The sequence below is a fragment of the Lactuca serriola genome, chromosome 4 (assembly GCF_051521515.1).
Source record: "Lactuca serriola cultivar US96UC23 chromosome 4, Lser_US96UC23_V15, whole genome shotgun sequence".
Classification (NCBI taxonomy): Eukaryota; Viridiplantae; Streptophyta; class Magnoliopsida; order Asterales; family Asteraceae; genus Lactuca; species Lactuca serriola.
The window spans coordinates 377,532,185-377,545,612 of NC_136411.1; the positions used below are offsets into that span (position 1 = coordinate 377,532,185).

The window sequence follows — 13,428 nt, forward strand, 5'->3', positions numbered from 1 at the left end:
AATCACTCCGCATTCTAATCGATTTTCAAAAACTTAAGTCTTGATACTTATGATGCATATACACTAAGTGGGTGAGGGTGGGGAAACCTGGTGAGATACATAGGGATTTCAATCTCACAATATTGATATTATAATATTCCTTAATTATCATATCTGCAAAACAAACCGTTACCATACTATATCCATATAGGCTTATATTCCTAAATATCCATTCCTAATGATCCTCATAGATCCTAGGATTATCAAGGGAAAATTATATCGCCTGATAAACCATTAAAAGATTGACTAGATATTTAGACGCTTCATTGACATGTGTAAATCATAAAGAATATGTAGACATACCATTATAGTTGTCTAATCATGACCTACTATTTCAGGTTATCCAAGAATATGCATACATATCATTACAATTCTCTAACCGGGACCCACCATATCTGGTCATGCCAAGGGGAATACTATATCGTACTCCCGTACGAAGCTACTGTACATCGACACCTGAAAGTGTCATAGAACAGAACTTTACTCTCCGTTCCTAGGTTACACACATTGTCATAATGAAACTACGTTATATCAAACTTAATTGAACTGGGTACCATCCACAAGTATAAGTTTATCCCTAGACTAGATTACAATGCCTATAGCCATCTTTTAATACCAACTCTATTCTTAGGTGACACTAACCCATCTCTAGTATATTTATATTCCCTATACAACATTAGGTATTATTATTCTTTTTTTCTTCCAAGCAATGCTACTTTTAATACCATTATATGATATTATCTATTTAATCCTAACATAAAATAGAACCCTATATGGTTCGCACATAGCACAGTATATACATATAATAGCATATAATCTAGGAAATAAGCATATAATTCATATATGATTCCCAACATATATTTAATACTTTAGTTTGAAAATTGTATTAAATCATGTTCATGATATAGACTATGCATTCACCTGACTTATGTGGGTGACTGGTGAACAAGATAGAGTTTTGCCTTACACCTTAGATATTTCTTAACATGACCTAAGTATAATTAATATAGAGTTTTAGTCTAATGATCATTTAGACTAATAATAGTATAAATCCTCACTAATCCCAATGTCTACATTAAGATCTATCAAGTAAGGATCAACCAGGTATATCAAGTAAGGATCAACCAGGCAGGACAGTTGGGAGGCAGGATTATTTCGGCATACAACTTTTATGAAATCCAACAACCAAGCCTACATGACCATTCTTGATACCTTTCATATAAGTAGATCAATAAATATTATATCTTGGAATCACTGATTAATCTTATTTATAGGTTCATAATAATAAATTATGAATATAAATATAGGTTACACTGAAAAGACTAGAGCGTAGCTTAAATTACAATGGTTCTTCCTGACGAAAGTTAGGAAATTGCACTGACATAGCTTTTACTTGCAAGATACAACTACTTCAGGGATCGGAGGGCTTCACCGAAGACTAAAACTAAAAGATAATGGGCTACAATTGAAAGAAATCGACAGAGAGTGTTTGGGAAGTTGTGGGAGAAAGCATGAGGCTTAGCTTCTATTTATAGACGATTTTGGGATGCACGCCGTGCAAAATGCAGATTTTGTAAATTCCTTAACTTCTTCATATGAGCTCCATATTCGACGTTTTTTATATCCCAGAAAGCTCTTGACAAGAACTACAACTTTCCTTTAGACTTTATCAGCTAATTCTGACTTTATTTTACGCCCCTATATTTTTTTATAATTAAATGATTTTGCTAAAATTGTAACTCTCTCGTACGGACTATGTTTTTTTCATTCTTTTTCTTAAAATTCCTATATTAAAGAGTACTACGATTTCCTTTTGGTAACTTTAGCTACGACTCAACCATTCTCTTCGTAGCTTTTTACGTCACACATTCCTTATGTGTGACTAACTTTCATATCTTATAAAAATCATATCTAAGTTGTACGGAGTCGGAGTTCTACGAAATTTATATTTTCGATATCGGTAAAATGTTTACTTTATATATATATATATATATATATATATATATATATATATATATATATATATATATATATCGTACGGACTCTATTTTTGGCATTATTTTTCTCAAAATTCATATCTTTAAGAGTACTACGAATTTCCTTTTAGTGACTTTAGCTAAAACTCAATCATTCTCTTCGTACCTTTTTACGTCGTACATTCCTTGTATGCAACTAACTTTTATATCTTATAAAAATCAAATCTAATTCATACTGAGTCGGAGTTCTACGAAATTTATATATTCAGGATTGGGACAATATTCACTTTGTAAATATTATATATATATATATATATATATATATATATATATATATATATATATATATATATATATATATATATATATATATAGAGCACTTATTTTTATTATTTACGAGTTGTTTTGCTGATTTTTCCTTGATACGAAACTTGTATTATATAGCGTGCAGCGCGCACAACTATAGATTCTCCTATTCAAGGATTGTAGTTTTAATAATTATTATTTAATATGTGTAGCCTAAATTTATGGGTATTACAAACCATATGATACATATGCAGAAGAAAATTTTACTTTATGCATATTTATTTTATGGACAATAAATGATTACCCCACACCGTCCCAAACTGTATAGATTTCATACATGTTGAAAAGAACGTGGGTGAGAGTCTTCATAGTACAATGCGAAACATGTCTAACAGTACAAAAGACAGATTGAAAGCTCGCAAAGATCTAAAAAGCTTGGGGTTAAAACCAGAGTTATTACCAAAAACAATAGAAGGTGACTAGTTACTCATGCCTGCATCAAGCTGCACATTAAAATAGGTTCGAACTGGGAACGGGTGACGAGAGCGGTTCAACAACAATCAGTTTTATGTTAATTTTTAGATCAGATGAAAACGGACGGTTTCGCAAAAAATCAGGTTGGACTGGTATGATAGATACGTTAAAAAATGTTTGAACTATTTTATTGGATATAGATAGTTAGATTTTACTTAGCCCATTAAGGTGTATATCAAATTAAAAACTCGTTATAAAAGATGACATTTGGTCACCGCTTTCGACCGTCGCACTACTTATCACGAATTTTTTCATGTCACAAATTTAAAAATAAGATTTAATGATATAGTAAAAATGCTAGTAATGTGTAAATTAATGCACATAAATATCTTATTGTAGTAAAAATGAATGTGTTTTACTATTTCGATGTTGTTTATATTCTTACCCTCATAATTGTAATGGTTAATTTATTATTTGAATTCAAGCTAAAGTGTTTTGTATTTTATTTAAAAATAACTTATTGATTTGTGGCTTTTTGGAAATTCAATAAGCCAAAAAAATTGTTTGTCAATATGATTAAAATAACATTTCACCAACCCTTCAAAAATGAGATTTGAAAACTCATATTATGTATTTACTTAATATTTATATCCATCTAAACTAGGGATCAAATCACTTAAAATGAATCTTGGACACCTTATATTTATTTATCACCTTATATCTTTATGTCTTACTTAATACCCAAGTACATATAACATAAAAAATGCATTATAAAAGATGACATTTGGCCACATTTTTTGGCCATTGCACGACTTGTCACGAGTTTTTTCATGTTAGAAACTTCAATATAAGATTTAATCACATCAAATGAAACTTCAATACCTTATGTCTCGCTTAATAACCGACACAAGGTAAATGTACATATAAAATAACAAAACCCATTACTAAAGAGGACATTTGGCCATCGCTTTCGATCGTCACATGACCTGTCACTTTTGTTTTGATGTAAAACTGATGTTAATGTCCGAAGTCTGATTGGCAATGATGACTCGGTTTTAGTAAAATTTCATTGAAACAATCATGTTAATTACTTTATAACCTTTAGTGATGAGAAATATAAAATTTGAGACCAACGAGTTTTCAAAAATCGACACCATAGCATAGTTTTGTACTAGTGATATATATATATATATATATATATATATATATATATATATATATATATATATATATATATATATATATATATTAGTGTTGTAAAAATCCCGACTAGGTTCCAATTTAACTTCGATTAATACCTAGGCACTACCCGACCGAGTAGAGGGCATCTAACAATTAATACCTACCTACACAATGAGTATAGTAGTAGAAAACAAAGAAAAATTAACACTTTGAAGAATTTCTATCTCAATAGAAAATATTTGAGGATTGATTATTGTTGTATTAATGATATTAACATATTTTGTTATGAAATTAGTGGTATTTACGAACTTTGTTATAATATTAGTCATATTTATTTATTTAAAATTCAAGGAATTAGTAATTTATGGTCCCTGATTCATCTACGCATTGTCGTTTAATCTTTGAAACTCAGTCCATTAACTAGCTAACGTCGAACGTGTTTTATAACATTGATATATATATATATATATATATATATATATATATATATATATATATATATATATATCTTTACTATCTTATAAAAGAAATTTCACTATTTCTAAAAATAGATTGAATATAATAATATTATTTTTTTAAGACGTTCAAATCATTAAGCTAATAGTACAAGTAGTCATCAATAAAATAATATTAAATTTTAACTTGTGTTTTGAATCCTTATATTTCTCAATAAATTCTATCTCCTTCCCTAAATTTCGGATAATTCAAAATTTGAAACCATCAGAAAATACATGTTGATTCAAATATCAGTCCTGCAGATGGCTCTTTCTTAACAGGTTTTTATTTTAATCCTTACTTGTAATTGATTTCATCATATTTTAACTTTTTGTATTTTTATCTTATAAATATATTGGGTGAAGGGTTTATTATATCAAGTTTGTTCCTAAAAAGGTTTTTACTATGTTTCTTTAATGTGTTGGCTTTGCAGGTTCAAAGAACTCAACCAAGAGGGTTAGTTAGAGCATTGTATTATCATTAGTTTGTATATTTTGGCATCTTACTTTTGCAATAAAGAACGGTTAAACACAATATTTGACATGATTAAGGTAGTTTGTATATTTTTCATCTTGTTTAGTCTAAAAATGTAATATTTTTCATCGTTGGTCCTTATAATATCAAGTTTCATCACATGGACTTCCAGATTACGGTGATTATTGTCCTTATTATAAGGGTCTATATAGATTTTGTTCAATATTTTAAGGTTTCGAGAACCTAAATCAATATGAATCCTTGAAATACATACCATCATTGAAAATGTTTTAATTTGTGATCAAACTTGGTTTAAAATCACAATGAAAAAGTTGACACCTGAGTATTTTGGTCTTCTCAAAGGCCTATTTATCGATTTTTGAATCACAACACCTGATATTCTAAAGGTTTATTTTTTTAAACTATTACTTATATATATTAGCATTTTACTTAGTAGGAAATTAAATTAATAAAGGAATTAAGGAAAACGAATAAAAAAGAGGACGATAAAGAATACAAGTGGTTTGGGTATGTATAAATGGAAGTAATAACCATTTAGGGGGTGTTTGGCAAAAAAGCTTATTGCTTATTAGTTTATTAGCTTATAAGTTAATAAGTAAGTGTAGGGTCACTTATGAAAAAATAACGTATTAGAGGTTCCCCACTGGAATAAGTTATTTTAATCCAAACACTTTTTTAACTTATAGTGATGTGGAACCTAATAACTTGTTTTAAAAAACCTTAGTCAAACACCCCCTCAATATGGTATGGTAATGCTCTTGAAAAATAGGTGTCATTTAATATTCATTTCTCGAAGTGAACGCAAAATGGTTTTAACTCTAAAGAGATCAAATTATTCGCCGCCCGCCGCTTTGCGTGGGTAGACGGCTAGTATATATATATATATATATATATATATATATATATATATATATATATATATATATATATATATATATATATATATATAAGAGAGAGAGAGAGTAAAATTTTAATGAGATCTTTATATATATTAAGCTCATTAGGATTAAACTTTTAACCAATCGTTTTTATATCATGTTTATAAATTTTCCTTCAGAACACGAATCAAATACCCCTAATCCTCATCTTGTGTAGATCACCAATACAATGTCGCCTCATGCTGCCTTCGTAGCATCGTCGCTCCACATCGTCTTTTCTGCATCATTGGTCCAAGCCACCATTGTTACACCATCGATGTTGAACAGAGAAGGCCATAACCTTAACTTAAATTGTATTCATCGCCCCCTTTCACCTATACTTCTTTAAAACTCCACTATCATGAAGCACTTAAAAACTCCCACCCGTTTTCTTTCAAATCATCCTAAAATTCATGATTGAACTAAAAATTCATTACATATGCTACATAAGAAGTTCCAATTGACATACATATTAAAAATTTATGAAGACCAGGAAAACCTTTGAAGTCATACTAGCTACAAGTTCTTTCCCTTTTCCCTATCTTTGTATGTTGTAAAAAGTTGCAAACACCTAATAGACTCCAATTCTCATTGATAACATGCCCAATAAGTTCCTCTTTCTCTTCATTTTATTTGTTTCCTTTTACCGGTTCAAGGAATGAGTGATTTTAAAAAGTTGAATGCAAAATATTAGAGAATTGAGAAATGTATACAAGGTATTCGTGGAAATGGCACAAAGAGATTTATTAAAGGTAAGCTCCTATTTGAACATTTTGCTTAGTTTGATTGTGTGAGAGGCTAACTTATGGTCATGTGTAATCACCAATTTAAGTAGGTTTGTCAATTTTAGATGGATTTGTTTTCTTTTGTTGCTTAAGGAATAACAAAACTTGATAACATCTTATAGTTGGGTGTATTTGATTATGAATGCTTTCTAATAGAATGGTTACACAATTGACATAATTCTATGCAAGTGGAAGCATGGGATACAAGAGTACCATCTCAACATTAGAGGTTGTTGAACAATTAGAAATACATGCACCTATGGAATAAGGCAAATGTGCTATGTGGTTTCTAAGAAAGAATGTATCAAGAGGCTTACAATCACCATCATTGCTATTTTATTTCCTTCGTGTTGAAGCTTCATCGACAAATTGATTATGGTGTCATCGTCTATATTTATTGAGATTTAATACATGTGATGGATGTATAAATGTAAGTATGGTTATTTATCCCGAATTCTTTGTGATATATCTTAATTTTATTTATTTAAAATTAGAATAATTTCATTAGATAAGAATGAATTTGAACTTCATATTAGGATAGGATTTTGGTTTAATGGTTTAGTTGTAAAAGAAATTACAAGAAATAGAATGAATTACTAATTTTTTAGTAAGAAGAATGAAAAAAGGTTTGTGTGTGTGTGGGGGGGGGGGGGGGGGGGGGGGGGGGAGCTTACATTAGCAAATATAGGATCTAGGAAAAATGAAATTTAGATTGGTTTATTATAGTAGATAAAATAGAAGATTGGTGTGTGATCCTATATTTGAAATATGCCACTCAGAAATTAAAATTAAATATATTCCTATTTTTTCTTCCGATTCATCATCCTATCACTTTTAGATGATAATAAGTCTAATGAAAATCTATTAATTTTATTAAATATAAAAAAATGTCATAATGTTAAATGTGTAATAAGTCTAATGAAAATTTATTAATTTTATTAAATATAAAAAATATCATAATGTTAAATGTGTAAGAAGATGGTAAGATTAAAAAAAAATGAAGAACATTTGATTTCTATATGCTATCAACCAAATGATATAGGGTTCCATTCAACCCTAACATCTTTTTCCTACTTTAAAGCCCATGGACCTTAATCCGTTAAATAGTAAATAAGTTATATGATCTCACAAAGTATAAGCCCATATGAAATCCTAACATGGTATCCACAGAAATTTTCTCAAATAATCATCATAAGTGGGTAGGATCCAACCGTTCTAACAAGAAGTTTGGCATTTGAACCAAAATTCAATGAAATTTATAAATGCTAAAAAAACTTCCTTTCTTTGGTTGACAAACGAAACTTCATTAGAAGGATATCAACATATTATATATCACCTAGTAAACTGAGTTCCAAAAAATGTTTATGTGTGGCATTGTCAAATCTTGTTTGAATTCACTTCAAACCACGTAGGAACACGATAATCAGGAATAAATAATATTAAACAATTCGGTTAATCAATAATGAACAATTTTACACTTACTACATCCTTACAATATAAAGCTCTAGGTCCCCCCCAAATGAACTAGTGCAAGAAGATGACTACTAGATCCGGTTACTGGCTCAAACCCAGATTTTCTCCTGCATTTCTTTCAAACTTGTGTTAGACAAATTAAACAAAGAAACGAAAGTAAATGAAATCTTGCAGATTTGGGTAACCCTAATTACATAAAAAACATTTTTTCCACAATTGATTCGTTGTAATCACTTTGTGATTCTATCTGACCCCAAAAGCTCGACTGAATAGTTAAGTTTGAAGAGCTTACTGCATGACAAGAGTACTCATCAGGAAATTTTTTCAAATCATATTGTTGCATCTTAATCCGCATTTTTTCTTTTGTCCTTTCTCTAGCCCTAGCTCTTGCCTCTGCTCTTGACTGCTCTCTCGCAACATCAACACGATGCCCGGATTTCTGTTTTTGAGTTATCTTCTTCATTTTTCCATTAACAAACCTGAATTCAGACTTGTTCTCACCTTCATCGTCATCAAGAAAAGCTAATTCACATTGACCAGTACTCACAGTTGATGACGATGAGTGCTTTGTTTCTTTAACCAGCTCCTTAATGGCGACCTTGGATTTCGTAAACAACCAATCGAGGGTTTTGCTTGCTTTGTCGAACCCTAGCATGTTCTGAAGCTCAAAAAACTTTCGAGCAATATCAATGGACAATCTCACCCTCCGATCTCTAGGGCCTTGAGCTGTGTTGATTTTACTATGCCCATCTTTCTTACTGTTCACTGTTTTCTTCTTACAAGGATAAACTATCGACTCTAAAAGATCATCATAATCATCACTATACTGCAACACAGATCCTTCTTGAACCTGCTGACAAGTCAAATCTTGCGTATTTGCAGTGACTTCCGGTGGTGGCGATGAGGGTGGTGGAGACACAAATGGGTTACTGTTGTTTTCATGGTGGCTAAAATAAAAACCATCTTTTTCGAAGAAGGAACTGAAAGTAGGAGAGACATGGCTTGAAGAAGGAATTTTTTGGGAAAGATTTGAAGAAAACATTGTATTTAGAAACAAAATCTGAAAATTGATGCTTTCTTAATCAAAAAGTTCAAATATAATATTATAAAAGAAGATCTTGGTAAGATTGAATTTAAAGGATTTCCTCCAATCGTAAGCTTTTGCACTGTGCATCTTCTGTTTTAGGGCACAAGTCGGATCATACATGAAAAAAAAAAGGCATAGACTACAGGTACTATCGGATAGAAACTGTACTACCTTTACATTTCAAGATAATTAATTATATAATATTAATAAGTTGAAAAGAATAAAAACCTAGATACAGTTTAAGTATATGTACACATAAGTAAGAATGCTCATTCACATGACTCTTGTTTTCATATGTACCAATTTAGTTAGCGGGATATGATTTCATCACTGCATAGTTTTACTTGGTAAAGAGCTGTTATATAATATTATAATATATTAAATTGGTCAACAGTAGAAAAATATAATATTCAGTAGAATCGAACACCCAGTTCATCAGACCTTATGTGAGTCTGTGACCTATATAATATATATGCAATCTAATGATATGACCACATTTGTTGAGTCATTGTTATAAGTGATAGATAGATCGGTGAAAACAGTATTTTAGGTCTTAATATGGACTCGGGCAAAAAAATCATGTTTGTGAAAGTGTTTCTTACATATTTTAAAGGTTAATATCAACATATAGCAACCTACTATCACGAATTTTGGCTTAAAGTCACTAATTTATATTTTAATTTTAATCAATAGTTTTTTTTTTTTTAGTTTTAAAAAACATAGCAATATAAGAAATTTTATCGGATAAACCAGTAACGTTAGGTTCCGTATAAGCATTCTTTAGGACATATTTTGTTACTGTTTGATTCGTATTATATCGACCATGATGTGGATATTCGATCCACTAGACTTTTTTAATTTAATTTTAGTTTTTACAAATTAAAAAAAAATATATTAAATATTTTTAACAAAATTTTAAAATAAAATCATCGACACCAAATGGCTTGATCCCATAAAAATTGAGACAGTTGCTTAATACTCCAGAATGAAATAGCTTAATCATGAAGAATGAAATGGCTTGATGATCCAATTTAATTTAGAGTTTGTTCAAATCAATTGCACAAAATCCCATAACGTTTACAACATTACGGGTTATAAATAAATGATTTGGCAAACTTTGCAATGGAGATTGATATCTAACGGGCCATGCATTAGAGTCCAAAGGACCATGCATTCTAATGTCGTATCTCCTAAATCCACAAATGTTAGTTTTCAAAAGAATTGGTTTTGTCATCCAGAAAAAGCTAGCGGCGCAGCTTGTTGTTCGTTTGCCTTTTAATCGATATGTATTGAACTATAATATTTTCTCAATATATTCTAACTATCTACCATCTTGTGTACTTATGCTTCAATAATGATATATTATCTCACGATTTTAACATGACATGCAGATATATAAATATGTTTTCAAACTCTTTAACGAATTGTGTAACGAGTGGTAAATTTTCTATTCCTATTAGTTTTTTTCTTACTTTTTTTCAATAGCCAACCAATCATTTTATTCAAACCACGCCTAGCAAGGCCGTCCACAAAAATTACGAATACAAGTTAAGTGATCCGGTGTTTGGCCCATCAACCAAAACTTATGTGAAATATAAACCTAGCCAGGCATGCAGTGTAGCTTTTTATTTCCTAAGAATGATAGTTTTTTCTCTGCTACGAAGGATACCACAAAGATAGTCTTATGGGAAAGAAATTCCTTTCGGGAATGATAGCGTTATGGTAGGATATCTTGTTTTGAATAAAATTTATCATATCTTGTCATTTTCATATTTTATAAGACATTTTAGGTTTTATGGGATATGTCTAGATATGGGTCGAACCAGGAACTGGTGGCGAGAGCAGTTCAACAACGACCAGTTTTATGTCAAATTTTATATCTGATCAAACCAAATGGATTTTTTAGGAATACTGGTTGAACCAAGTGTGATAAAACTTGTAAACAATGATTGCAACCGGCTAGTTTATCGGACTTCGATATTTGAATTTCACTTAGCTCGTTAGTAACAATCTATTTCCAAAACAAATTGAACAACTCGGTTTATCAGGTTATGGAAAGTGTACGCAACTCGAAGGACAACACACGACATTACCGAACAAGACTTAGACGCACACAAGACACCTGCCAAACATCGATCTTCTGAACATTAAGACAAATTTCTCAACTGTTATGTTCGAAACTGGTTTAGCTTTATATTTTCAGGGGTTAAAGATGGACTTTTTGGGAAAAAATTTATGCCACGTCGTGGAGCACAGATGCCTTCCACGTGGCTGCGGTTAAAAGCACATGTATTTTATTGGGCCGCCACGACCTAGTCAAGGGTTGCCACAACGTGACATCTGTTCTAGCCCAAACCCATGATATTTTTAGGCTTTCCTTCACATTGTTCTTTGCCAGTCTCAAACACCCTTTTAGCTCAGTAAATCCCTTGGTGATTTGTGGCCTTTTGGAGCATTTGTTGGTTTGGAGAAAAAGAGAATAATTTGCTCTATTGGTGGATCTTGAAAGGAAACAACATCATCAGCATCTCACATTGCTTCTAGATCTTTGTAAGTGTCAAAGCCTCAAACTTTATGGCTTGAAGTGGTTAGATCTAAGTTGTTATCGCATGTTTTTCGTGTTTAAGAAAGTTTGAATGGAATAAACACGTAAAGTTGGCAACTTTATTCTTTCTAAGGGTCCTTGAGTATGATAATTCTCAGATCTAGGAGTTGGTTGAGGATTAGGTTCATGCATATGAGGTTTTGGTCACTTTTAGCTCATTTTGACATAGAATGGATTCTAGACATGTATTGGATATGCATGTCTATAAAGTTTTCACCTTTATCCTTTACCCGGTATTAGAAATTCTCATGGAGTGGTTCTTGTATTAAGGGCTTAATGGTTTAAACATGGTTATATTTTTCCTTGATTGGACCTACGGTTTGAGATCTTGATATATTTGGGTGAATTAATGGATAAAGCTGGAAACTTTATCCATTTAAGCCATATCACTAGTACAAAAGTCTCATATGACCCAGTTAAATCAATTAAATACCTCGATTTTGAACTGAGTCCTTGTTAGGTTTTAGTATACTACAACATCCTATAGTGTACATACAACCCTAAAAGCTTTGGATCTATGTTTTCTCTAATTATACATGGAATATTATTTCCAAAGCTTTAAGCCTACAACTAGCATACAAATGACATAAATAATATGAAATACTAGTTAGGATGACATAACTCTTATGTAGCATGAAACCTTGTTGTATTTGGCCTTTAAAAACATAGCCCGAATAGTGTGGAAGCGTCAAATGGAATCACAACACATCATGGACAAAGGTGGAACTTGAGAGAGAATTCGATGCACCCAACAACACCCATGAACTCCAAGAACATGCATGTAGATGCTTTTTAGGTTAAGAACATGTATTTATATGTTGGATTTCAAGGGTCATGGGTATTACTCAAAACGATACCCATGGATTTATGATTCATGGTTCATGTGACCCAACTCTTTATGTATCCATACATAAACTTGGTCTAACATGGATCATAAGCCCAACACGGATCATAAGCCCACCACATATAAATATAAATATAACTAATTACCATAATTATTCCACATAGATTTAATTAGTCTCTTTTGATCACTAAATTAATTCCAAATTGATTATTGATCAATACTAATTAAAACATATGATTTCATATTAATATATTATAACTTATAATATATTAATAAATCATATATATTAACTTTCTCTCAAGAATCCATCCTAACAAATTGTCTTGATGACATGCAACCCAAATGGACCATACTACTCTCGGGTCAAGTACATACCAATAATAGTTATGGGCTTAGACATATAATCCAACTGTCACATCCATAAATTTACACCAAATTTAAATTTTTTCGGTCATTATAAAAATTAAATAGCATTGTTTACAACAATGTTTTCAAATCAATATCCATCAGAGTGTCCCAAAAATCATAACATAAGGATGAGGAGCGGTACGGTCATGCCTTCGCCTTGCCATGATCCCCTGAAGTACCTGAAACTATAAACTGAAAACTGTAATCCCGAGGGCTTAGTGAGCTACCCCCAAAATACCAATACCACACTGACAATGCCATATCAGTAACAATCAATCAATCAACATGCATACTGGCCATCGACCTGAATGGACCGCCCTACTAGGCCTACAGTCTATATGA

At 31.2% G+C, this 13,428-nt stretch overlaps 1 protein-coding gene across 1 annotated transcript; it reads right to left on the reverse strand.

The window, feature by feature from the left end:
- Nucleotides 1-8,178: 8,178 nt before the first annotated feature.
- On the reverse strand, nt 8,179-9,184 carry LOC145100783 (uncharacterized). Its single transcript, XM_079037919.1, has one exon. The coding sequence runs from the start codon at nt 9,182-9,184 to the stop codon at nt 8,333-8,335; it is 852 nt and encodes a 283-aa protein (XP_078894045.1). The 3' UTR covers nt 8,179-8,332.
- Between the last annotated feature and the right edge of the window lie 4,244 nt (nt 9,185-13,428).

Bases quoted from the DNA above. Each gene is read 5' to 3' on its own strand.
- LOC145100783 (XM_079037919.1), bottom strand. From the start codon at position 9,184: ATGTTTTCTTCAAATCTTTCCCAAAAAATTCCTTCTTCAAGCCATGTC.